The sequence below is a fragment of the Episyrphus balteatus genome, chromosome 2 (assembly GCF_945859705.1).
Source record: "Episyrphus balteatus chromosome 2, idEpiBalt1.1, whole genome shotgun sequence".
NCBI classification, from domain to species: Eukaryota; Metazoa; Arthropoda; class Insecta; order Diptera; family Syrphidae; genus Episyrphus; species Episyrphus balteatus.
Window position 1 is genome coordinate 28,740,270 of NC_079135.1, and position 26,642 is coordinate 28,766,911.

A 26,642-nucleotide genomic window follows, 5' to 3' on the forward strand; every position below is an offset into this window, starting at 1 on the left:
AATTGAAACCTCACGTTGAAATGCAATGTTTTTTTCTAATGCGTTACAAACATATTGCATATCTGCAGGATAAAAACTTTGCATACTTATAGGTGAAAACATTGCATACTAACAAAACCTCTTGGAACAGGTCTTATAGAGGCCTTCTGTCACTTGAAAATACAAGGCTTCTTTAGAACGGTTCAAACAGGTCTTAAAAAGGTCTTCTTTAACTGATATTAACAAGGCTTCTTCTTAACACTTCTAGATAGCCTTAAGGAGACCTCCTTTCTTTCCAAAATGGATGACTTGCGTAAGTAAGCCTTAAACTAAACGTATACAAACTATAGCTTGTCGAATCGAACAAAATGGACCTTATGCAAGTAAAATTGTTACTTGGGCTGGATCAATTTTAGAAGAGAAAATCCTAGTAGGTACCTACGCAGATCGAGCTTAATTTTAGCCCCCATAAAAAATATTCTCAAAAATTAACACAAAAATTCCTATTTTGATAACTGCAAATAGAAATGTAGAAACAATTTTGTATAATTCATCTTTTTCTCACTTATATTTTATTTGTTTTGTTTTATATTTTATTTGTCTATGCAGATCGCACTGGATCATTGGCCATATAAAATGCAGCTAATATCCGTGTTTTAATATTCATGTGGATTTGGATCAGAGGATCAATTTTACTTATTTTTCACAAAACAAAAACAACAATTAATCTTTTTATCGGTATCATTTTCATTGGACCAAAAATTAGTTCCTTTTTTGATAAGTAGATGGCTTTTGTGCGTCACAAGGAAGAAAATAAGAGATGGACTATGAATTGGATAGTAAAACAAACATGAGCGAAAAAGAGATGAATATAAAAATCTACATGCATATTGATCCAGATCGCTATATTTTGCAATCATATTATGATCTATACGGATCTCATATAATAAAACGTAGCTACTAAGGTGAACATTTTCAAACCGTATTTTTTGATGGTTTATCCGATTGATGACTAACAACAATAATGCACATTCAAATTGCACTAGCGATAAAATAAAAATTGTTTCTTTTACTTATAGCCTGACCTCTATAAGTCAAGTAGAGAACTATTAAAAATAAAGTAAATTTGGCATCACTCTTTATATATACTTAACGAATATTTCTCACATCCAGATGTCTCTCAAAACTTTTGAAAGATTTTAACGAAAACTTATCGATTACCCAAAGAAAAATGTAAACAAAAAGTGAGATAACAACAGTTACATTATATTAGAGAATTTTGTAAGATGGCGGCTACAGCTGTTCCAAAGTAGTGAATTTTTAGTTCGGATTATTTTTTTTCCAATAAAACACCACAAATACAAGTAATATTTTCTTATTTCAAAAATATATTTATTTCTGTTATTAAATATTTATACTTTGTGTATATTTTAAAATTCTTTCTTATTTTGTTGAATAAATATAGTTAAATAACAATTAGTCTTAGTAGAATTTTCCTTCATAACTTTCTCTTTGGTGGTGGATAGTGGCAAACAAAAAAAAAACATTTTTTTGGCATCCTCAAAAAAGAAATATAGAAAAAAAGTGGGTAAATAAATATGAAAAAAAAAAAAAAAAATATAAGTGAAGTGATGTTTCGTATAAAAATTTTATAGAGAAAAACGAGAACACGAAACAACGCAGAAGCATTAAATAAAATCCCTCGTCGTCGTTGTCCTCCATGTCCACAAAAAGCAAGCAAAAGCAACTCAACTCGTATCAGCTTCAGCAGCAGCAACATTTTTCAGCTTCGTCTTCTTTTCTTCATGAGAGCAATAATTCGAGTTGGTTTGTTTTCTTCACAACCTTCTTTTTTCCACTTCCACCATTATTGCCTTTTGTTCGCTATCCATTTACCATTTTATCAGTCTGTCTGTTCGTCTTCGTTGATTACAGTCGTGTTTTTTTTTCGGTTAATCGGTGTTGTAAGTTAAAATACAAAAAATAACTTATTTAGAAAGAAAACTGTAAAAACAAAAAAATTTTAGGAAATCCAGTTATATGATTTTTGTTCATATTTTTTCTCCATAATTACAGTAACAATTCCCTATTTTGTCTATTCTATCGATTGGTTTTTTTTTGTGTACTTTTTAACATTTTTTACAGTTAGATTTCCTTGTTCGGGATTCCCTCTGCCATTTTGATGAAGTTATATTATTTATTTCGTTTGTGTTCTTCTTCTTTTCTTTTGTGTTAACCTGCCTCTGATTTTCAATTCCAATTCCAATTAGACAACGACAGACGTATTTTTAATTTGATTTGCCAAACAACAAAATAGGGATCTTCTTTTTTTTATTAATACGCAATATGTTTTGATTTTGATCAAAATTTTGTTGTTGTTTTTATTTTTCTCCATAAAAAAATGCCGGTTTTTTTGTATATTTTATGTGAAATTGAGTTTTGTTTATTAATTTAAAGTGTTGGGAAGCGCTATGCAATTTGTTACATTTTAGGTTTTTTTTTTTTTTTTTTGAAAAAAGAAGCCATGTCGATGTTTTTCTTCCTTTTCCTCATTTCGAATTGCAAGGAAAATAAAAAAAAAAAAACAAAAAAAGTTTATATACCTGTGTGGTAACAGTGTTGCCAGTCTGTCTTTCTTAAAATAGAAAAATACAAAATTGGAAAAATAGAAATGTATTTTGTTCAATTTCTTAATGTGTGTTTTTTTTTTCAACTACCTACCTTCAGCAATTCCATTTTCCTGTTTGGAATTGACAAATGATCTATCTTTGTAACATTTGCCAAGAAGTGGCAAGTAGGGTAAGCGGGGGTACATTTGACACTGGGGCACAATTGACTTTGCGTTTTTCGGTATGATCGTGCCCTTAATTAACAATAGTTAGGATGAAGAAAGAAGCTTAGTTTAATTTAAAGAAATTTTACGAAATTTCATTTCTTTCATTGGTCTTTCATTAACTTTTCGCGAAGTACCACGTGTTTTCTGTATTTCTGATCTAATTTTTGACCACCGGTAAGCGATTTGTTTAAAACCAAAAATTTTTTTTTTCTAATTAAACAATAGACAAGCAAGATTCGCTGATAGTTTTAAAAAATATAATGCACACGATGTGGGGTTTAATCCACCATTGTCAAATGTACCCCTTTTAAAGTCAAATGTGCCCGGGGTCCGGGGGCACTTTTGACAAAATGACTTTTTTTTGAAAACATTATTTTTTTAAATGTTGTAATATGGTAAAACAAAAAAAAATACTGTTAGTATAATCTTGAATAGTCAATAAATCAAATACAAAACAAAACATTGGAAAAAATTAACAGTTTTCGAAAATACAGACCTTTAAAAACTAAGTGTCAAATGTACCCCCTTCTCCACTAGTGCAAATAACATAAATGTGGTGCTTCAGTTGCGACAATCTTTATACGATAAGAAACACTAACGAGGGCTCGCTTAAAATTCAAGACGTGTAATGAAAAGCCTAACTTGTTTAGAATGTTTATTTTTGTTGGAAAATTATTACGAAAAGGCGTTTCAGATTACTTTAAGAGCTCCATAAAAGAAAACAAAAAAAAAATCCCCTGAACCCGATTAAGGGATCGGGTCAAAATTCTGGCTTCAAAATTCTGCTTTTTGTATGAAAATTCTGTTTTTCAAAATTCTGCTTTTTTTCTATTCTGTCTTTCAAAATTCTGCTTTTTAAAATTCTGCTTTTCAAAATTCTGCCAGCATATTTTTTGAACAAAAAAATTCTGCTAATTCTGTTTTTTTTTTTTCATAGCATATGCGTTTACATCTCATTAATCCATTATAAACCGTTGAAAACGATTAGAAACTAAGGCCGTGTGTGAATTGCGTTGAATAGTTAAAACCGTGTAAAATTTTTGACACTATTGAGGTGATCAAAAAAATTAAAAAAAAAAATGTATTGTTTAAAATTTGTTCTGCCTTTTTTCTGCCATGATACCTATTCCTTTTTAATAAAAAAAAAAAAAAAACAAAACAAAACCATATGCAAACAAAATTTAACTCGAATTTAACCAGGTCCCAGAGCCCAATAAATTTTTAACAACTGGAAATTTCTTATTCACCTCAATGGTGTCAAAAATTTTACACGGTGTTAACTATTTAACTCAATTCACACACGGCCTGAAAAGAAATATACAACATATTCCTTTCTTAGTCAATTTTTCGAACATTCACTCTTATTTGATAAATTAATAAATTTCTAATTATTTTTCAAAATTATTTAATATTAAAAAATCTTTTCTTAATATTTTTTAATTTATTGATTTATCAAACAAACAGTGAACATAAAAAAAAAAAACTGACAAAGTGAGTAAAGTAATCAAATAAGCAGCAAGGAGATAGTTTTACCAAATTCTGCAAAAAAATAAAAAATGGTTTGGAAAATGTTTAAAAGCGCGCGCTTTTAAACATTTTCCAAACCATTTTTTATTTTTTTGCAGAATTTTGTAAAACAGAATTATGAAAAGCAGAATTTTGAAAAGCAGAATTTAAAAAAACAGAATTTTGAAAAGCAGAATGTTGAAAGCAGAATTTTGTAAAGCAGAATTTTGAAAGCAGAATTTTGAAAAAAAGAATTTTGACCCCAACCCCCCTTATTAATTGTCAAGAAATTCTCGATTTTCTCAAGAAGCATTAACATAAATAACACAGGTTTACAAGGTTTTTGGTGCCGAGACTAAAATATACTTTTCTGTAGGTTTTCGGTGTGCTGAATTCGAATCTGAAGTCAGAAATATCCCATCAGCTCCCGTTTTTGAAATATTACCGTTAGAAGATGTAAAAAAACTACTTTTGAGGTTATGCTTTATGTAAAGATTTTTTTTTTTTTAATTTAAATTATAACGGTTTCTATAAGAACTATTTTCCTTCTTTCAAGATCTTTTTAAATCTTTTCGATATCTTTTTTATTGTTCGAGATATCATTTTTTGGCTTCTTGTAATGTATATCACGTGTTCATCTCCTTTTTGATAAAAACACACTTACTTCATTTCAAAATATCTCGGGCAGTAAAAAAAAGTTTTTGCAAAGATTTAAACAGTTTTTGAAAGAAGGAAGTTCTTATAGAAACTGTTATGATTTATATTTAGAAAAAAAAAAAATCTTCAAATTAAGGCATGACATCAAAAGTGGTAAAAAAAACTTTTTTTTTTTTTGCGTTTTCTAACGGTAATATTTCCAAAACGGGAGCTGATAGGATATTATTGACTTCAGATTCGAGTTCAACAGACCGAAAACCTTCAAAAAAGTATATTTTCGTTCATCTAGGAAAAATCTAGTTAACTTCAAAATAATTTTTTTTAACTTTCTAACGGTAATATTTTAAAAACGAGAGCTGATAGGATATTTTTGACTTCAGATTCGAGTTCAGCAAACCAAAAACCTATAAAAGTATATCTTAGTCTCGGCACAAAAAAAAAATTAAATTTTGTTGACCAGTGTAATCTTTGATAAAAAAAAAAAAAAACTAGTCAACTATTCGTTTTAACATTTCTTCAATTTTTAATTCAAACAATTTTCAATTCAAAGCCAAACTTAATTAAAAATTGAACAGTTTTAATTAAAAATATTAAATAATAAAAACCTTGAATTGATATTGCACAAGAAAAACTATTCGACAGTTTAGATACAACAACCTTCCAAGCAAAATAGGTACCTACAGTGTTTATGTTCTGTGGAAGAACTTTACAAATTCTGCGATAGACTTTCTATGTGAAATGTTTACTTTGCCCGTAAATATCTTTTTAGAAGAATAATTATAACAAAAAAAAAAGGGAAAAAAATAAAACAAACCTAGAGCCTACTAACTTTCCTGTACTTAGACTATAGTTTTCAGGTCAATAACTTTCGACTCCTACATCGCATGACTTTCAAAAATATGCCAAATTATTGGAAATTTGATGGTCTATAACTTGTACTGTTTAAAAAATTATGTTACTATTACCGGGAATGATAAAAACTTAAAATAAAACCGAAAAAAAAATTTAAAACAACATAACCTCAAAACTATTGCCCGCTCAGAAAAATAATGTATCACAAAGAAAAAGATAATTAAATTTCCAAGCACTTTGGTCTGATAACCATTTCTCTAGGACAAATAGTTTTGGAGATATAGAGCGATTCGCGTTTTCCAAAATGGCCGATTTCGCCAGGGGGGTGGCGTCCCAAAAACCAGGACTTAAGCTTTTCTAATACCCCTCTTTCAGATTTGAAAAATTCAGCCGTCCTATATTTCGTTCCACAAAATGCCTGTTTTTTTACTATCTTTCCTGTACTAACTGTTTTTGTTTTTTTTTTTTTTAATTTATTTCCAACCATATAAGCCCTTGAGAGTATACAAATTAAAATTTTTTTAAATAACGACCACCCAAGTGGCCCTGCTTTTTTTTATAATAAAGCACTCAAAAACAATATTGCAAAAACAAAAGGTTTTCCGTTTTATCATCAGAGTTCTAAGTACATTCAGAACAAATCTAACACAGATCCCAACAACATGAAATTACCGGGTATTACTTCAAATTTTTTGATTTAGTTGGGATTAATGGTACATCCATAAAAAAAAAGAATCTAAATCACATTTCCTTTGGAGCTTTTTCGTGAAAAAAATTTCCTTTACTTTGCATAATTCTCGCAAAATCACTAGATACCCCTTGTCATTCACGAAGCTGTTCAAATTCACTCCCCTTCGCATTCTAAAAGTAACAATTCCTAAACCTATGTTGTACCTAATTATTTTCTATAAAATTTACTTAAAGTAGCGTTGCAAATGAATTAAAAAAATGAATTTCAAAGTTAAAAAAATATTTATTGCAAAGTTTAAAAAAATTCTTAAATATTTTTTATCTAATATTCATCGAATTTCTTTCGACTTTTGGTCTTAAATTATTTTTTTTAATAATTTTTTTTATTTTCAGTAACTTTTTTTTTTAATTTGTAATGTAAGGCAAATCCATTTAAAAAAATGATGTTTTACAATCCTGTTTAGTTTATAAGCCAATGTGATATTTACAGAATTTAAGTTCTAAATTATTAACTCGATTACAAATTCTGAGAATCGGATTTTTTTTCCTAATATGCTTTTCAAAAATATTTTCTTTTATTATAAAAAGTACATAGATTCCTATGTTTATTTTAAGTCGAAATTATCAAAGCATTTCCCGGAACTTTATATTAAACCAGATTTTAATCATTTTTAAGTGTTTTTTCTTCTTTTTTTACTTTGGCATCATTTTATTAAGTTATTGAGCACCATTTCCTTTTTCTGATTATAAAAGACCAATTCATCCTCTTAATTAACTTTGTTTACCTCATAAGTTCTCTGAACTTATAACCTTAAAAATCCATGGTTTTCGTCTGTGGAGATAACTATGAAACACCCTGTATACAATAAAACTAGTTATGGAAACATTTGACGTCTAGTACGAATATCGAGCTAAATTTCAGCTTTTCTGAAAATCTCTCCAAAGCTTTAAATTTCGAGAGAATGCATGCTAGGGTTTAACAAATAATTTTTTTTAATGATAGGTATGTTTCAAAACATTAAAACATGCTTAATGCAAATTTTTGTTGAAAACATCAAGGTAGTTTGAACTTTCATATTTTTCCAAATTCAAATTACAAAAAAGAGTAATTATTGTTTCCTCTATTTGCTATTGAAAAAAGAAAATTATTCTGTTCTCAAATGAATTGTTTTTTGAGCTTTTTGTTATTACAGATTCTCGTTTCGAAACTTTGATAACAATTCTAATTGATTAACGATTATTTTATTATTTAACTAAACATTTTTAAAAATCAAACTGGCAACATTGTGAATATATCAAACCGGTAATAATAGAATGGGGGAGAATCCCTGCTGGAGGATTTCCCTTCATACATATAAGAGTTTATTGTATGTATGTGTATAACTTTTTGTATTCATGATGGAAATCAGGATGAAAACAGGGAAAATGTTGCTCTGTTTTCTGGCTTTGCCTTCCATTCGGCCTCCCTGTCTGCTGCTTGCTGCTCTTGCACCACCACCTTCTTGTATTTCATGTTTTTCATTTCCATTTAGTTGGTTGGTTGGTATACGTACTCTAGACTTTCTTCCCTTTTTTTTCCGTGTGGTGAATTTATAATTTTTGTTTTACTTGTTCCTTCTTCTATGGGTCCATGCACAAAAATAATATACTGTTACCCTGTGCCCTTTAAAAATATTTTTCTATTCAATAGTAGGTAGTTGTTCTCTGTTCGTTTTTGTTGCAATACAACCACCAAAGAGGATATAATTCAAAAAAAAAATAATAATTGTATACATATTTCCATTTCGATATAATTGTTGTTAGTTTTTTATTATTTTTTCTTAATGATACCTTAATAATTATAAGTGGAATAATAATAAAAATAATCATTAATCGTTATCTTTTTTTTTCTATACTTTTCTTCGTTTAGCAAACAGTTTCCTGATTTTTATTTGAAATCTTAAAACTTTGCATTAAATCTCCTGAAAGTGTTTTTTTTTTCTTATTTGTTTCTGTCGTGTTTTTATTTTATTCAATGAATCGTATATCTCGAAAACTTAACAATAACACGAATAATGGCGGAAACAATATATTTAAATAATGTTTTAAATTTTAAATAAAACGTAAAAGAAAATATATAGTGTTTTTAATTGTTTTTCATTTAAAAATGAAAAGAAAAAAAGGAGCAAGCAAATAAAAAAAAAATAAAAATATGCACATCCTTTTCTTTAACACCAATCCCTCAAATAACACAAAAAAAGTGTTTCCATTTTAATTTAGTAAAAAAAAAATAAATGTGTTCTTCTATCATCATCTATATTGCAATAAATAAAAAGTAAATAGAAATTAAAAAAAAAATAAGAAAAGTGAGCAAATTAAATAAAAAATAAAAAGAAAACATAATAAAGCAACGCAAAGAGAAAAAGAAAACAAAGCAGCAACACAGAAGAAAACAACAACAACAACAAAACGGTTTAGTTTTTCTGTTTTCTTTATTTTAATTATTTTTTATTTGTTTGAATTTCGAGTGTGTGGTGAAACAAAACGACTCCGAACAAAATGTCAACGTTCTTGAATAACTTTTTCCCAGCAGGTAAGTTTTATTCTTATTTGTGTTGATTTTTGATTTATTTTTTGTTAATTATTTTCTTTCAGAACATTGTTTTTTACTTTGAATTAAACCCAAAAAAGTGACGAAATTTATTTTCTCAAATTACTGAGTGAGAGTTTCTATTTTGTGTGATAAATGAGAACCGTTAGGCACCTGTAGATGAATTTGTTTGTATATTCTCTCTTCTGATACATATTTTATCAGAAGCAGAACCAAAAACACAAAAATGTCTTTTATTTAACCTTTGACAGAGGTCGCGCAGTTTAAAAATAAACAAAAACAAAAAAAAAAAAAAATAACAGTCTGAGGGAAAATCAATGAAACAACTGCCAAAATCAAAAGCCCGTTAATAATCAACATAAATCTCGAGAGGTCTGGGGATGTAAATCACAATACAAAAAATATACGAAAAAGGAAATTTAATTTTTAATGGTCGATAGGTTAGATACCAACCGAAATGGCTTTGAAGGAAGTATTCATTTTTTTTTCATCCAAACCAATACCTTTTTCTTGTAAGGGGTAATTTAATTACAAAAATTGTAATAAAAAAATAATGAAGGGTTGCTTTTTTGACAAAGATGTTAAAAAACGAATGAAGTTTGAATGGATGATTTTTTTTTACTCGAAATTGATTTATTACACTGGTCGGCAAAAAACAGAAAAAATTGGGAGCAATAACTCTGAAAGGTGATTTTGGTTAACTTGTGTGCTGAATAATTCAAAACTGTTTACAGATTTATTCCACCACGTCTAGTTTTTGAGCTCTGCTCATCACTATCTTCGCTATAAAGTCCCAAAAACTAATTTGGAATAAAATATTTGTTGACGTTTGATCTAAAATATCTAAAGTACCAAAAAACGCGTATACTAATTATTGTTATTTAAATTATTTTTATAAATAAAAAAAATTAATATTAATATATTTCAAAAACGCAATCAGCACATAAAAATCCTTTAGAAAAAAATGGTTTGGTTCAAGCTCTTTTTTCGTTGCCGACCAGTGTTATTTTAGTTGAATAGGGAATCTGTTGGTAGATTGCAAAGGAAGAAGTCATAGATCTAGGCTACTGCTATTAAAAAACTATCTAGTTGTTTCTAAATTCAGAAATTGAATCATTACATAAATTTGATTCAACTATGTATTTATTTCAGACTTACTAGAACTCCATAGTTTATAATTTAAGTCTTGTTTCTTATGAATAAATGAGAATTAAAAAAAAAATATTACGGAGTATCATGACTAGGACTTTGTACCAGGGTTCGAACCTCGGTCATGAATGCTGGAGCAAATTTGAAAAAAAAGTGGAGCAAATCCTAAATTTCCGGAGTAGATTTGAAACAAAAAAATTCTTACTTTTAAGTAATTTTTTTTTAATTAAAAAAATAATAAAGTCTTAAAGTAAAGTCAATGGGGCCGGGGCGTATTCATGGACACTGTTTAAGAAACTTTTATGAGGAATTCGAGTTTATCCCATTTGAATTGCATTGAATAAACTCCAGTTTTAGTTAACAACTATGAATTTGGCCCAATTTGGTTCATAAAATAAAATTATTTTCAGATAAATTCACCTTGGACCATTTTATATTGTTTTATAAACCTCATAAATGCAAGTGAAAATGTGTTTGCAATTTTAAAATAAATACAATTTCAATTTCAAATATTCCAATCCGGTTAGTTAGGTTAGTTTAGTAAAACAATTTTTCTGTTTGGAAAAAGTGGAGTAAATCTCGAAAAATCGGAGCGTTGGAGTAGATTTCTTTTGTTCCTCAAAAGTGGAGCAAATTTGCTCCGATTGGAGCAAGGTTTGAACCCTGCCTTGTACATGAGCAAAAAAAAAAAAATCGGAATAGAAAATTACATTCAAATTCAACAGGACGACTTTTCATCCCTATTTCAAATAATTAATTTTAAAACATGTTTGTATAGTAGAAAGAAAAGGGTTCAATGTCCGATACTCATAACGCAGGAGATTAATAAATAAATAAAAATAAAAGTGCCCGTCTGTCATTTTCATATCAAATATGTATGAATTGGTTGCGCGATTAAACAATTATTGTTAAAATGTCTCTCTTTGCGGAAGAAAGTATAATAAACACTTAAAATTTGTGTCAGAAATTGAATTTGCAATTCACCTATATCAGAGACATGTACAAAATATGTTGGATCGGGATTAACTGAGTTGCTTAAAATTAGTTCATAGCGATATCGTCCCCTTTTTTTTCGTTTCTTAAAAGAAATGTTAGTTTTTCTGAAAACCTGACATTATGCAATGAGCAATTAGAAGTTAAAGTAACTTTTAAACATATTAATTGAGTTATTTTCAAGAAAACGTTTTCGTATCTTATTTTCTTGGAAGTTTTTCACAGCATTGTTTAGCAGCAAACAAAATATTTTAAGAAATTCTAGTTACGTGTTTATCGCTTTCAATTTTTAGAAAAGACTTTTAAAGTTTTTATATAACGAGGATATATTAGTAAAAACGTGAAAACTAGAAGAAGTAGGAAAGTGCCGATGAGAAAGGCAAACTTTTTTAAAATTTTTTCTGTGCTCTTCTCTCAAATACCTTAATTTTTCGAACTAAATATTATGTACTTTGCGATTTTGTACAACACGATTTGCTAATCAAAACGGAAGTTAAATCCAATTGCGGATAAAATTTTCACAAAATATATCTTGAAATCAGTATGATTTTCTAAAACAATGGGTTTTATTAGAAGATCTTTGGTTGTTGAGTTGTTTCCTTGTAATGATTTGCAAATTGATTTTAATATACATCGCGACCTTAGAACAACAAGGTTCTAACCGACAATTTTGAAAAAAAATGAGTTATATATCAAATCTAGGTAAAATCGTGGTGCTCTTTCGATTCCCGCTATCTATTTTGCTCTATCTATTTCGGTCTCAAAGATAACGTGGGCTACAGAGTTCTATCTACACAATTTTCATTTGAGATTTAAACAATAAGGTTCTAACTTCCACTTAGAACTCTGTTTCACAAAATATCCAGAGATACAAAGTTCTATCTGCCTCTTTTTCGATTTGATTTGAGAGCAATAGGGTTCTAACTGCAAACAATGTTGCAGTTAGAACTTTGTTACATGTTTGAACGAAAAAATTGAATGCTGAGCAATTAGACTTTATTTATTATTTTGAAATAGAATTTATTATCAAAACTATAAATAATTGCAGTAATCCACCACTCTTAAACAAAAAGAAAAAACTTATTTAAATCTTTTTATTTCAACGTATTCCAACTCTTCAATATCGAACAACTAAGGTCACAAGAATAAAAACTTTAAGGGTTAAAAATGTGTTTTTATTAGTGTGTTAAGCTAAAATCTTAAAGATTTCCTATAAACTCATCGAATTATAAACAAAAAGTTAAACTTTTCATACACAAAGACCGTATAAATTTGTTTGAATATTCAGAAGCGTTTTTCTCAAAACACACTTGGGTGTACTTAGAACCTTGTTGTTCTAGGGTCGCGACATATGTATATTGGATTCAGGTTTAACATTTATTGAAAGATTTATCAAAGTAAAAGACTGAGTGTTGCCGTTGTTTTACTATAATAGTTTGTTTTTCTATTCGTTTGGAAGACACTTTTTTAGAAAATTGCCCCTCACTAACATTTTTGCTTTTTTATTGAAGTTTTTTCATTCTTAATCACTGTTTTCAAAACACACATCAAAGTAAAATTTCATATGCATATCTGATAGAATTTGTGGCAATTTTTTTTACAAACATAATGTACCTACTGAGTAAACATTTTATGCTGTGAACAAATCTAAACGATTTTTTTCATTTATTATTATTATTAGTTCTTTATTGTTGAAGGGATAAAATTGTATAAGTTTAGACAAAAATTTTCTCTGTAAAGCAACAATTGAAAAACTTTTATTTATCCTAAGCAATCATTTGTTGTTATTTCCCTTGCAAAATTTTGATGAGCTAAGTATCAGTTACCAATAAAACATGGCTATTGTTGTAGAATTTGTACTACTCTTTATAAGTGGTTGTCGTCATGTAAATATGGAAATGCTGTAGACTGAAAAAAAGGTTTTTTTTTTTTTCTTTTCATTCAGTCATTGTTGGTGATGATGATTTTGATTATTGTGTATTTCTGAAAGTGAAACATTGAACAGTTAAAATAAAGAATTTGAATAGGTATTGACGAAAAAGGAGATTTGGGTCAAATGTCTTCTGGGCAACAAGAGCGAAGTGGTATTTATAATTTTTTTTAAGTTAGAAGATATGAAAACGAATTAAACGGGTGTGACACAAAGTTTTAGTGTTAAATTATTTCAGCATTTCTGTTTTGATTCGTTTTAAAGACAAATAGCGTGTACTCATTGGGAAAATTTCAATCAGCTGTTACTGGTCGTTTCCGTGATCAAAGAAAAATGTATCCTTATTCTTTTATTAATTCAGCAAACTACTATGACTACAAACAAAAAAAGAAAAAATATTCGCGGGAAGAGACGAAGTAAATGAACTTGAAGGACACAATATTTCAACCTGAAAATTGTTATAGAAACACCGATCTAACAATAAATTTTTGCTGTCAAAGTTTGAATGATTGATGTTAAATGATTGATCTCGACCTATTGTCGATAGAGTGCGATCCAAAAAGACATTTGTATTTGAAGAAATTAAATATGCATCTCGTCTTCTAAGATCAACTAAATTGGGTTTCAATAAAATAATAATCCAACAAAATTTCTTGAAAATCGATGAATCAAATGTTAACCCATTTTGAACAATTTCAAAGTTTAAGTTTTTAAAGCTAATAGCATTGAATGTTTTCCTTCAATATTTTTACTGGGGAAAAACGATTATGTAATATTGAACAATATTATACATTTATAGCAAGCTAGGTACCTATGTTTATCTTTTTACGACTCTCGTTCAAATTCAATGGCAACCAACCTCCATATAATTTGGAAGTATTCTTTTGATTTTGTTTCTTCTTTTTTTTTTTGTACCCTTTCAAGGTGTTTTGCTTCTGAAAGCTCTTTTCTTCCGTTACTTCCTATAAAATAATAATTTTATTCAAAAATTTTCTTGGGTAAACCTCGACTGGGAGAAGGAGGAGAATTTTCCGCAATTTTACCATCTCTCAACCACGTTCACCTGAATTGTTTCATTTATCCAAACCAATGCATACCTGATGAAGCCTGTCATTCTTTTGGTGCTGGTTTTATTCTCTCTTCGTCTACCTATAAAGTATAAATAATTGAAGAACAGCTCAAACAGCCCAAGAACAAAGAAAATTGCCCTTAGCTCGATTTATATATAAAAAACAAAAAAATGAAAAAAAAAAAAACTAGAAGACAGACATCAGAATCACAACATCGCTGAAAAAAAACCAAAACATAATTGCCACAATGTTGCTTGACGGACTGGAAAAACAAGAATATTTTGCAGGCTCGTCTTCTTTTTTGTATATGTCCCTTCTTCCCTCCCGTTCCTCTCCCCGTGTATGGAAAAACGTGATAAAAACAGAAAATCCAAAAAGGAGAACCGAACAAGTGGAGTCTGTTGTATAGGTAGATGTACCTAAAAGTACAAAACAAAGTGGCAAGCATAATATACATTATAATGGTGCGATGGAGGGCGGAACGGTGCGAACGGACGAATTCTTTGTTATGAATTTTCAAGAGGAAATCACGATGATGTTGTTGTTCTTGAGACAAAATACACTTATAAAGGTTATGTTAAGGAATTATTTAAAAACCTTAAATCTCCAATTCAATCCAAATGCAAAAAGAATACAAAGAAGAAGAAATATGATATACACTTGAACTAGGTAGGACGAGAGAGGAGTAATCGTCCCTGGGAGGCAAAAAAGCAAGAAGAAGGCACATTTTATACACACCATAAACAATATACAATACACATAGTATAATGGTTAAGGTTGGTGCTCGCCAAGAGGATGGATAACAACCCATACAGGAAGTATGCAATTAACACTTCCTTCTTGTCATGGAAAATACAAGAACTGGTTTTGTTTACAAGGTAAACTGATCTGACCAAGGAGGAGGAGGAATTACGGAATTTGCCATCAGGAAAATGCGACTATGTTTCAAAAGGATTCCTCCATTTGGTGGCTGAGTAAAAGCAAAACAACAACAACAACAAAAATAAGAATGTTTACTTCCTTGTGATTGAAGTTGAAATTGAATAAGTTTAAATTTTAAATGAAACAAGAAAATGTAATTTAAGGGGAGTTACATTAAGGATTTTAAGGATATGGATACGCATGAGTTTAGGAAAAGATCTTATTTCTTCAAATTCGTAGCACAAAATGTTTTTTTTTTATTACAGGAGCTAGGTTGGGGAGTTTTTGTTTTTTTTTTACTTTTAAGTCGGATTTCCACTTATCATCTAATTGACGCAGGTTGACATTTCAATTATGCTTATGTTAATTACAACTGTTTGTTTGTTTGCCAATTAACTAAATGTTTTAAAACAGTTAATTTCATGATGTTGGTGGATGAATAATAAAAATGATGCCAAGCAAATTTCGCTGTCAATTACAGAGACATGGTATCGTTGCATTTGTGGTGCCAAAAAAAGATTGTTCATGATAGATATCGTCATCGCCATCAAAAATATGTCAGTTATATGGTAACAAATGGCAGGTGAAAACTTTTTATTACATCATTCGAATCACAAACTGCCTACATTATGTCAAAAAATATCCGGAACAGGAAAACTGAACAGCAAAATATTAAACTTTTTTGTTCGGAACAGTATAAAACAACATCGTTGTTTGATATGCAAAAAAATACCAAATGCTATTAGGCGGTGTGTGACACTATTAGCCTAATATTTTGGCACTATTGAGGTGAATATAAACATTTTCAGCCGTCGAAAATATACCTTGCTCTTGGACCCGGTTAAATTAATATCTTCAGAGGATAAATAAATGTAAACGCAAAAATAAAATTCACAGGACAAAGTTTGGTGGAAGTTTGTAAATTGTAAATATTTATAAATGTTTTAAACATCATTAATTCTTTTGGTTTGCAACTAAAAATTTAGCCACTTCAAAAATGTATCCCAATTCACACAGGTAAAACATAACCAAAGTAACATTTTTTATTCAACAGACAAACAAATGTCAAAAATTTATCCTCGGCTAAATATTTAACCCAATTCAACACAGGGCCTTACTTGAACACATTTTGTGTATATCAAAACTAGTTTACACTAATTAATTCTTTTATTTATACTCGAATGTATTTGCTATTTTTTATGCATACGGGTCAAAAGCATATTTTTAGAAGTTAAAACTTCGCTTCATACAATCAATTTTCAAAGATTACAAGTCAAACAATGGCGAATTTTTAAATTCAGTGTGTTTTTGTATGTCAAGAAGGCCAACAAAAGTTTTTTTTTGAAGGATAGTCGTTCGTGGGTAAAAAAATGGTATGAACTTGAGATTTGAAAGTTCGTTCAGCAAATGTAAACATCTTTGGTTGTAAGCAGCCTTACAAAGTGAATCCTAGTACACAAGCCAATATTTTAAAAAATATAATATTATAAAACTTTACGATACTAAGAGAAAGGTAGACCTAAAAACTTTTGGTAAAAGCAAATGCAAAAACCTCCAGAATTCTTTTGGCCTCAGAAATAGAACAATACAAAACCAGGAGGCTTGCCGCCGATATCTTGTCATCCTGGCGAACCCCACAAGCGGATAGTGTGAAGCAGATACGTGGGAAAGTTATGATCCCAGAGATCATAACATCACCAAATGAAAGAACAAAAAGTTCTCTCCTGAGACAAAAGCATTTTTGTACAAAGCATATTTATGGGTTTTAGATTAAGAATAAACAGTTGAGAGATTGGTTCTCTCCACCACCAGTCGCAAGTTACCGTGTGTCAAGGCAGACATAATTTCTGTCGTGTTTTAGTTTATATCCCGAATCACATCATCAACGTTATCACAAATGATTTAAATTGACATAGGACGAAATTTTTTCGTTCGTTGTTTGATGGTTGATGGTGGTTGATGATGGTCTTGAGAGATTGCGTTGTATTTTAGATGTTACTTAAAGCCGAAAGAATATTTATTTATTAAAAATAAATCTCGAAAAAGAGTTTTTTTTTTGTAAATCGAATTTGCAATAAAAATTGAGGTTCAAATTGACTCATGGGTGACAACGGTGGGTGAACAAATATACTTCGTGTCCAATTTTTGTTTCTTAAATTCTGATTATGTCATATCTGAATGTAATATACAAAGGCAATTAATGTTGTTACGAATTCTTAAGTTACCCTTCAGTAGCTAGCTATACGTTTTAAACTACAGAACAATTTTAACTTTTTAACGACAAAATAATCTTTTGCAAGTCGTATCATTTTTATAATTTTTTTTTCCAAAACTTTGATGACACAAAAGTATCTATAAAATGAAAAATGAATAAATTTTAATTCAAAAGGTCTAACACGCTTGAGCAAACATATAAAAAAAAAAACTAAAATTTCTACAGGTGTGTTCAAAACTTGAATACAAAAAAAAAAAAACTTTTGATTTCGTAAAATTAAATTTGTAATCCTTAGCCTTTTGAAAACATCTGCAAACGCAACAGATGTTAGTCAAATTGCTTATGAATGAAGTTTATCATTTTGCTCATGTTTTTTATTCTTCTTTAAGTTTTGTTTCTATCGAACTTTTTGCCATCAACTCAACAAGTTTTTTTTTCAACTTTTGATGAGAATGTGACACTAGCACCCACAAAAATTCTTCTTTTTATCTCGAACACATCCAAAACAGGGTCGAACTAAAAAAAAAAAAAAAAAAAAATACAAGCCTTTTGCAAAACACATTGGCAAGGCAAGTATTATCCTTCTTCTTCGTAGCAAGGATATCTACAATAAAAAAAAAAAAAATAGCAGACAAAAGAGAACAAATTACGTGATGGGTTCATTCCAAGAATCACCTGTTAGATGTCTCGTTTTGATTAAGTTTTTTTTTTGTTCTTCATTTTTTTTTTAATTTTCTTTCTTGTAAGATTTGGATTTGATTTTGACTCCTTTATTCCCTTTAGTTGAGTCAAAAGAGAAACAGATGAAGAAGTGAAGAATAGTAACTTACACCTGCCAGTGTTCTAATTGGTAATTGAATATTTACTTTAGTGAAATAGAAGACTTTTTGAACACCATTGAAAGTAAATAAGGAATCGTTTTTCGAATTTTATGGCCAAACAAACACACACATACACCCACTTTCAAGAAGAAAGCAGATGTTTTTTTTATTTTTGATTCTCTCTTTTCTCTTGCTATGAGATAATGTGTGTCTTTTATTTCAGCCAAGAAAATTACAAAAAAAAGTAAATAATCAAATTTAATGAAAAAAAAAAAAAAAAAAAAATACGATTAAGAATGCAACTAAGCGTGAAGAAGGAAGAGATGGCAAAAAAAAAAAAAATAACAAAAATAAATCAAAGAAATGAAAAAAAACAAACACACCTTTATGCTGCCATTGAATGAACAAGCACATAGACAACATCAACTTTGTCTGTCTGTTCTTTGTCGTTTTTATTATATTTGAAGGTCTAATGACCCTGAGTTGTTTTTTTTGTACTCGTACAATGTACCTTAGTATTCCTTCTTTTGTAAGACAGTGTGTATTTTTTTTTTCTACTGCGAAGGCATTGTTTGAATTTGTTAGTTTTGAAAAGAAAACTTTAAAAGCTTTTATATAAAGAAAATAAGTTAATGCTCTATAATTTTTTGTTGGATAAACATGGGTTTTAGAAGAGTGATTGTTGAATCTCTAGGAGCTCTTTAAAGTGGATTCCTAGGTAGGCACTTGACGTTTCGTTTGTCTGGCAGTATAGATCCATCTGGAAGTGTCAATGTGATGCTTCTATCGACTTAGCCGTCCTCCTACTCGACTAAGGCACAATAGTTCCGATTTGGGTAGTAGGTTAGGAATTTCGGATACCTCATTTAATGTTGAACTTATGCAGTTTCCGAATGTGAGCTACGAATTTAAGGGTAGATATCGAGCGAGCTGAGCTTGCAGTACGTGAGTGAATCTTCGGTGTTGAGCAGGTTCTAGCGTTTTCATGCTATATATGGATTTTTGATTATTGGTCAACTTCAGCTCTAATGAATTTCATTTGTAATTTGGATCCTCCACCTGGACAAAAAAGTTCCTGGATGAAAGTAATGATAAAAAAAAGTGCAAAAGGAAAGTCCATACGCTTTCAAATGCTTTTGGGACATCCAGAAAGCATGCGAAGGTAACTTTATGGTTATCTGAAGTGATGTCTTGAAATTTTGGTCAAGAAGATCATTTCTGTTTGCGACTGCATCTTTAGAATGAAGTTCGAAATGCCATCTGGTTCAGCGGATTTCTTCATTTTGGATAAGTTAATTATTTCAATAATCTCTTCTGGGATATACAGGTTCGGACTGTCAACTGGATCATTTGCAAGGTTGGCGTCGCTAAATATTGCTTTATCCGTGTTAGGTAGATGTTCTAACTATTTCCAAGAAGTCTGGTTCTTCGGAAGGGTTCGGTGTGAAGTTGACTCCGAAGTTGGATGGGAACGCTTTTGGTTTTCCTGCGATGTTGTTGCATCTCCATTGTTGGTGTTAACAACTTCAGGCATTCAGTTGATTTTCTTAAATACATCAGGTCTGGACTTTTTTGACTGCAGTCTCTTCTGGAATTTTGTCTTTGTGCATTGTAGTTCACTTTCCAGTGTCCGGTAGTTGAGGTTTGATGTATTCTGCTGTTTTTTGATTATCCAGTACACTTCTGATTGCCGATCATCAATTTCTGCATTATCTGAGTTCCTGTTTTGTGGAGGCAGTTTGAAGGTTTGCTCGACGTTTCTCTGGAGCCTGTATACATCTAAAATTCTGTAGATAGATGTGTTGGTAAAACTTGATAATTAGCTGAACTGATTCATAATCCGGGACATTGAACAGGTAAAGTTCTTAAAGTCGGGTTTTCTATGGATGAGATTTGATGTTGGGAGAAAGAAGTCCAGCACTGCTAGCGTAAGTGAAAAACTGTCAGCCAGTTGGCTATCGTTTTGCCTCCGGTGCTAATAGTTGTATCTAGCCAAAGGTCATGTCTCGAATTAAAATCACCGCCGATGTGTATAAACCAGTTTTGAAAGGACTCCCACATGGATCCATTTTCGGACCAATACTTCTTTCATTTACATCAATGATGTGCCTTCTTGTCTAAATGGCATTTATATGACACAGATGGCCAAATGAAAGCAGCTTTTAATTTACTTGTCGTAAACTGGTACTCTTTTTATCTTTGCCACTAAAAGCTTGTGTAGACTATGTAGTCCCTCTAATTGAACCAAGTTCTTAAGTTTTATAATAGTTTTTATTTTTATTGAACCTTCTCTAACTAAAACAAAAAAATGAAACAATTTACTTACAATCGCGTGCATGCAAGTCTCTCGTTTGTTTCAATTATTTTGCACGAAAAGTAAAAGTAATCTAAGTGCGTCATTATTAATACGAAGGTTCATAATGCCTATGCCTTTATTTATATAACAGTTGAAAAAAAATCTATAATCAGCTATTAATAGCGTAAAATAAAAATACTTCGACATTAATTACTGCAGGAATAAAAAAAAAAATATGTTGTATATAAAAGTCAACACAAAAATTCCATAACACCACCACCTTTTTGAGCGTGTAGTGTAGGTAGGTATATTATATCATTAATTATGCTTCACTTTCTTTTGTGTGCCTACTCTTCATGTCTATTTATCATAATGAACAAAGCTTCAAGCTCACTTTCATGCAAAAAATGGCATTTCAATGTTTAGCATTTAATTAGTAAGTCTTCGTCTTCATCGGCATCGGCTTAACAATGACATTTTCGTCTAATTAAAAAATTAAATGAAAGCGAGGAAAGAAAATATACATTATTCCCATCACTCTCATTCTCATATTGAATTACAAACTCACACCCTCTCCCATAGCCCCATTCAATTTATATTTTAAATTCGAATTCGAAGTTAATCGAATTAATATTATGAACTTTTCATGCTCGAATCAATTTCATGCACACGATACACATAATTATGGACAATAACAATTTACAAAAACTAAATATTAATTTCCCATAACCATTTGTGACGACGACGCGACACACGCAGGCTTGTGTGATGTGTTTAGGAGTGTAAGGGTTTGTTTTTTTGTTATCATAGTCGTCGTGGGGGGTGTGTTCATCAAGAAACAAATACGCACTCGACCGAAAGACTCCATAGGGCACGACTCGACTCTTTGGTGTAAAATAAAGCATAAGTGACGATAAGCCTTTTGAAGTGGCTTATATAGTCTTTGTTTGTTTTTCTTTTTTTTTTTCGTGTTTAATAATGAGTTTTCCCAAGGAACCTCTCACTCCTTATGGCGATGGCGGGTGATATTGGGTTTGCCCGATTAATTTAAACGCCCTTGATCTCAAAGTTTAGTCAAACAGAGCTCGAGGTCAACTTTGATTTAAACCTCGACTAGGGAATTTTTTTGGGGAAAAATTAAGAACATACCCTTACACTTATAGTGTCTTCATTATAGTCTCATTTTTTTTTCTGTTCAAAAATTCTATCACACCTTGAAAAAAAAAAAAAACAAACTTCATTGACCTAAGTCATGTTTATGTAGAAGTAGAAACTACATTGCAGTAAAATAATTTCTTTAAATCCCAAAGGAACACACCTTTTACCATACCTATCTCAAAAAAGCTTGATGGTGTAGGAGGTGGACTGGCAAGTGACTTAGATGAAGTACGTAGGAGTAGTTCTCGTTAATAGATTTAATTGCATTTTTTTTTAATGGACTTTTCCTACAAACCGAGGAAACGTGTCTGGTAAAAGGTAGTTAAAATAAAAATTCTCTCAAATAGAATTGCGACCGAGCATAAAAACATGGACTAGGGTAACTTAGTTAAAGATTGATGATGAAGTCGCCTTGGGTACTTGATTAGCAAATGGAATTATCTTATCAAGTAAAAAAGGGTTGTTGGTTGGTTGGTTTCTTTTTTGTATTTTTTTTTTTATATTTTGTTTTTGTTAATCACAGTTAAGGCGGTGTAGACATAAACATCATGGGGATAATAAATTAATAAAATTATTATCTGTTAAGGAATCTTTTTTGAAAAAGAACTTTCTTAATGTTTTTTTTTTTTTTTTTTTGTATTATTGCAATCGCAGGGGAGCTTAGTTTTATTACATTAAACAAAAGTTTAAGTCTAAATTGAATTATATTTACTAAAGATTTGTGTCTACAAAAACACTTTGTCGTATCTTATTTAACCCTCTGTAGGCACACCTCTTTTTTGTGACGTGATAGGCACACGGGTGCGAATTTGGTTTATACTTTTTCATGTCGCTATAACTTTTTTCGGTCACAATATTTTATAAAGAATCAAGTATGAAATTGATGTAGAATATTCCGAGGAATTCGAATATTGTATTCACAAAAAATATTTTCACCCTTATAAAGAGAATTTTTTGTGGCCACTTTTTTGAAAAATTGTAATTATTTTATTTTTGTCCTGCCAAATTCGCACCCGTGTGCCGACAGAGGATTTTTTTTGTCATAATTTGGAAGGTAATACAATTATACTTTTTAGTGCTTTTCATGAAGGTTCCTTTTTTGTTTTTTGAAAGCAAAAGAAAAATTGATACCCATTATATTTGATGCTTAATTACTTTAAAATTGCATTTAGAATTTGTGATTCTATGAATATATCGTCAAGTGAAATTTTCGTTGACATCAGGAAAAAAGACAAGACCAAAAATTCAAACAGTAATGTTTATAATGATTTAGAGTGTGAACTTTTTTGAACTCAAAATTTGTGAGGAAAGAACTTGTGAGTTTCTATAAAACATTTTCATTTATCCTGTAAAAAAGCTTGTTAATTTTTGTTTCAACATTTTAATCAAATAATATTGTAGCTTTCTGTATATTTGTACATTTCGACCGTTTCGAAAAATGTTCTTTATAAATTTTAAGTTGTACACTGAGGGGAAAACAACTCAAAATCAAGAAAGACCACTTTGATTTATTTCGGAATGATTTTTCGTTGAAGACGATCATTTTAAAATCAAAGTAGAACGACGTTAGTTTAAAGTGGATTTTATTCATATCACATCCTTAAATCAAAGTTGTATCAAATAAAAAAAAAACACCTATTTAAATAAAAAAATAAAAAATTTGGCAGCCATTGGAGATCGTCAGTATCAGTGTGATAAACTGCAACTAAAGCTGAAACCTGAAAAAAATTTTAAACTTTTTTTTTTACGTTGTTTGAACCTTAATTTTAAGATGTTTCATATTATAATATTGAATCAACATAGGCCATATTACATTAAATTGCGTTTTTGCCTCTGCCCTCTCAGTGTAAACTATTATCTGAAGGCTCTTTTCTGGATAGAATTCAATAGACTCAAAAAAGTTGAAGGAAAACCAGCAATGGAATGGAAATCATATATTTGTTGATTTAAGCCAGATCAGCGTGGAATCTAGATTTTACAAAGTAGTCTAGATATCAGTTCTTTCTTGGCAAACATCAAGACCAGAAAGTTCTTCAATTTCTACGATGAGACAAAAGAAAAAAAAAAAGAGGTGGGAAGAATAAATGTAAGCGTAACTATTTCATTGCCCAATCTACAATGAATAAAAGAGCCGAAGAAAAAAAGTCTTAACTTAACAAAAATCTTAGTTGACAAAATTCAAATGAGAAAGCTTAAAATCTTTCTAGCTTGCTTAAACAAATTTCGGTTTTCTTCAGTATAGTTGGCTCCTTTATAGCGGAAACTTACTTCTCTAATACTCGATAACGTTTTTACAGGTCGAGTTAAATTATAATTGTATTGGACTGTCTTGGAACTCGAACCCAAGAAGTGCGTACCGTTCAACGGTTTAACACCCTGATCTGCTGACTCAAGTTTGGCTTGGCGTCATATGATTTGGCCTTTAAGATGAAATTACAATCTATAGCACACTGCTAACGGGCTCGATGGAACGTGAGGAAGAGTTACACTTTTTTGTACATGTAGCCAGTGCTTATCGTAACTATCGTTACCATTTTAACTTTTTTCTATTAATAGTTTCTAATAGAGTAGGTAATTAACCCATAACTTATCATTAAAGTGAAACAAAAGTTTTGTAAGGAATATCCATTCACAACCCTGAAATGCGTAGTAAGAACCTTAAATTGTAAATTGTTCTGTTTATCATCGACTTGACCTTTGTAATAAAAAATTTTGTAATAAAAACTAGAACGACCTAATAACCAAGATTAAAGAAAGTAGTCCATGTATTTATAAGATAAATTTCTGCCATTAACTTAAGCTTGGTAGGTTAAACATTTAATTTTTCGAAACACCTTTAACATTGACACACAAAACAGAAAAAATAAAGAAGACAACAAAATAAAACTAAAAAAAAAAAATAAACGGTGTAAACTTGTTTATTTAACCCGATTCCAATCTGTCACTCTTTTGTTATACTCCAACTCCAATCCAATCCAACTCCCAATGATATTGGTTTCTTTCTGTTACACCTACCTACCTTTACAACACCATACACGCACACACATCATAACAAGCTTCGCAACTTATATATGTTATTATAGAGAAAAAGAGGCAATTCAAACGCACGTAGGCAATGCGAAACGATGCATAACAAGAGGAGCTCATTATGTACAAACGCACGTTTTGTTGCGTCTCGTTTAACACAAATCTAAAAAAAAAAAAGGTTTGGTTATTCTTCTACAATTTTTTTTATTTTATTCAACTTTATACTGATGCCTTTCAAATCAACTATCACTTCAATCCAACGCCCAAATCTATCGATTACGTGCAAATTTTATGAAATTCAAAAAACGTTTTTCACTTCCATGTAAGTTCGATGATGATGATGGGTTTTTTCTTTTACGAAAAAAGTTACAACGCAACGTGATCATGTACACGAGTTGGTACAAGAATGTATCAGTTTAATAGTCTCATGTGTATTTGAATCTTCATGTAATTGCAGTTTTGTTACGAATTTCTAAACACAAACATTTCGTTTCATGTATGTATATTAGTGTGGTCCACGTTATAAGGCAAAAAAATAAACCATATAATTCATTAGTTCCCCACGCATTATTTTGCTACAGACATCAATACCAACACATGCTGAAAGTTTTAGCCCTCAAAAGTAAAAGGAAGAGGGCGCTCATCAGCTTTGGAATATTAGACTTTGTTACCCTTACCTTACCCTTAATATCTGATTATATTGTATTAGGACTTGGCTTGAGGTTGGAATTTGGCTTAAACATGATAAACACGCATGTTCCCGACAACCATGTAAATGATTTTCATGTTTCTTTGGTTTTGAGTCACTAGCTCGTATTTCATTGATTAATTCTGTTTTGTTAACTTTAAGCAAAAAATACTTACAGACGAATTTAAATGAACAAAAACTATTATCTGTGAAAATATCACTTAACTATTGGTTTTTTATGAAAAACTTTACCACATCATAACTTAATCCACTTGATAAATCAAAACAAGAGTTAATTACTAGGCATAAGGACCCAGCTATAACAGCATGTGAGCAAAAACTTTGAGCTTGTTGAGCGCCCACTTACACTTCACCTAAAAAGCTGAAATTTCACGTGTGTAATACAAAACACATATGCAACCAATTTTTGAGTGGGGAACAACGGAAATGTAAAAACCAAAAAATTGGACCACCCTAATGTATATGGGAGGAAAAGATTTTCTTTCGAAGCGATATAAAACAGCACATTGGGGCAGAATCTCTACAAAATCAAAGAAAAAGTCGGGAAAAATTGTAATTGGAGTAAAAAGAAAAGATGTCGATAAGGTAGTTGGAAAATTAACCTAGCCGATAATAACTGAGTGTAACTATGTACTTATCATTAATTTTTCACTGTTAAATAAGTAGCAAAAAAGCAAGTTCTGAAACTGCCTTACCATCTCTTAAATCAAGTTTTTATTGGAAAATTATTTTTAAATGGTCTCAGTCAATAATACAAATTAGATTCAAAAGGGATCGAAATACTTTGCTTGACCCAGTAGGTACATACATTTACATGGAAAATCGAAAAGTCGAGTGCGAAATTGAAAAGAGTGACGGCTGAGTTGATTAACGCATCAAAAATATTTCTGGTGCAAACTTGATGCTTTGTAGGTAAGGTAGTGTTTTCTTTTTCAAACAAAAAGTTGTGATGCAAAAGCAGATATGCGTTTATGAATTCTACATGTATGTAAACGTAATAAGATATTGAGTTAAGGTACAGTTGCGAAGTTGAGTAATGTTTTACAGACCTCATTTGAGTGAAATAGTGGCAAGGCAGTGTTCATTTAAACAAATGCAAGTTAAACTTAGGACCAGCTTACAGTCGAGTAAGTTATACTCAAGTTGTCAATCAAGAATTAAGTGGCTAATGTAAATAAGCAAACTTTCTTATCATACAATTTCACACTACTTTACCGACAATGTAGTTCACTTGAAAATTACT

General features: G+C 30.3%; 1 protein-coding gene across 3 annotated transcripts in view; it reads left to right on the plus strand.

Annotated features, from left to right (window-relative positions):
- Nucleotides 1-1,232: 1,232 nt before the first annotated feature.
- The window catches only part of LOC129912454 (PAN2-PAN3 deadenylation complex subunit PAN3), a 66,148-nt gene continuing 40,738 nt past the window's right edge, over nt 1,233-26,642 (plus strand). Inside the window, exons 1-2 of one of the 3 annotated variants that reach the window (XM_055990686.1) lie at nt 1,233-1,343; nt 8,430-9,092. In XM_055990686.1, the coding sequence (XP_055846661.1) occupies nt 9,059-9,092 (34 nt within the window). In that variant the 5' untranslated portion in view covers nt 1,233-1,343; nt 8,430-9,058. Of the gene's footprint in view, nt 1,344-8,429; nt 9,093-26,642 lie in introns of those variants that run through there. The other 2 variants (XM_055990689.1, XM_055990691.1) reach the window with 2 other exon arrangements.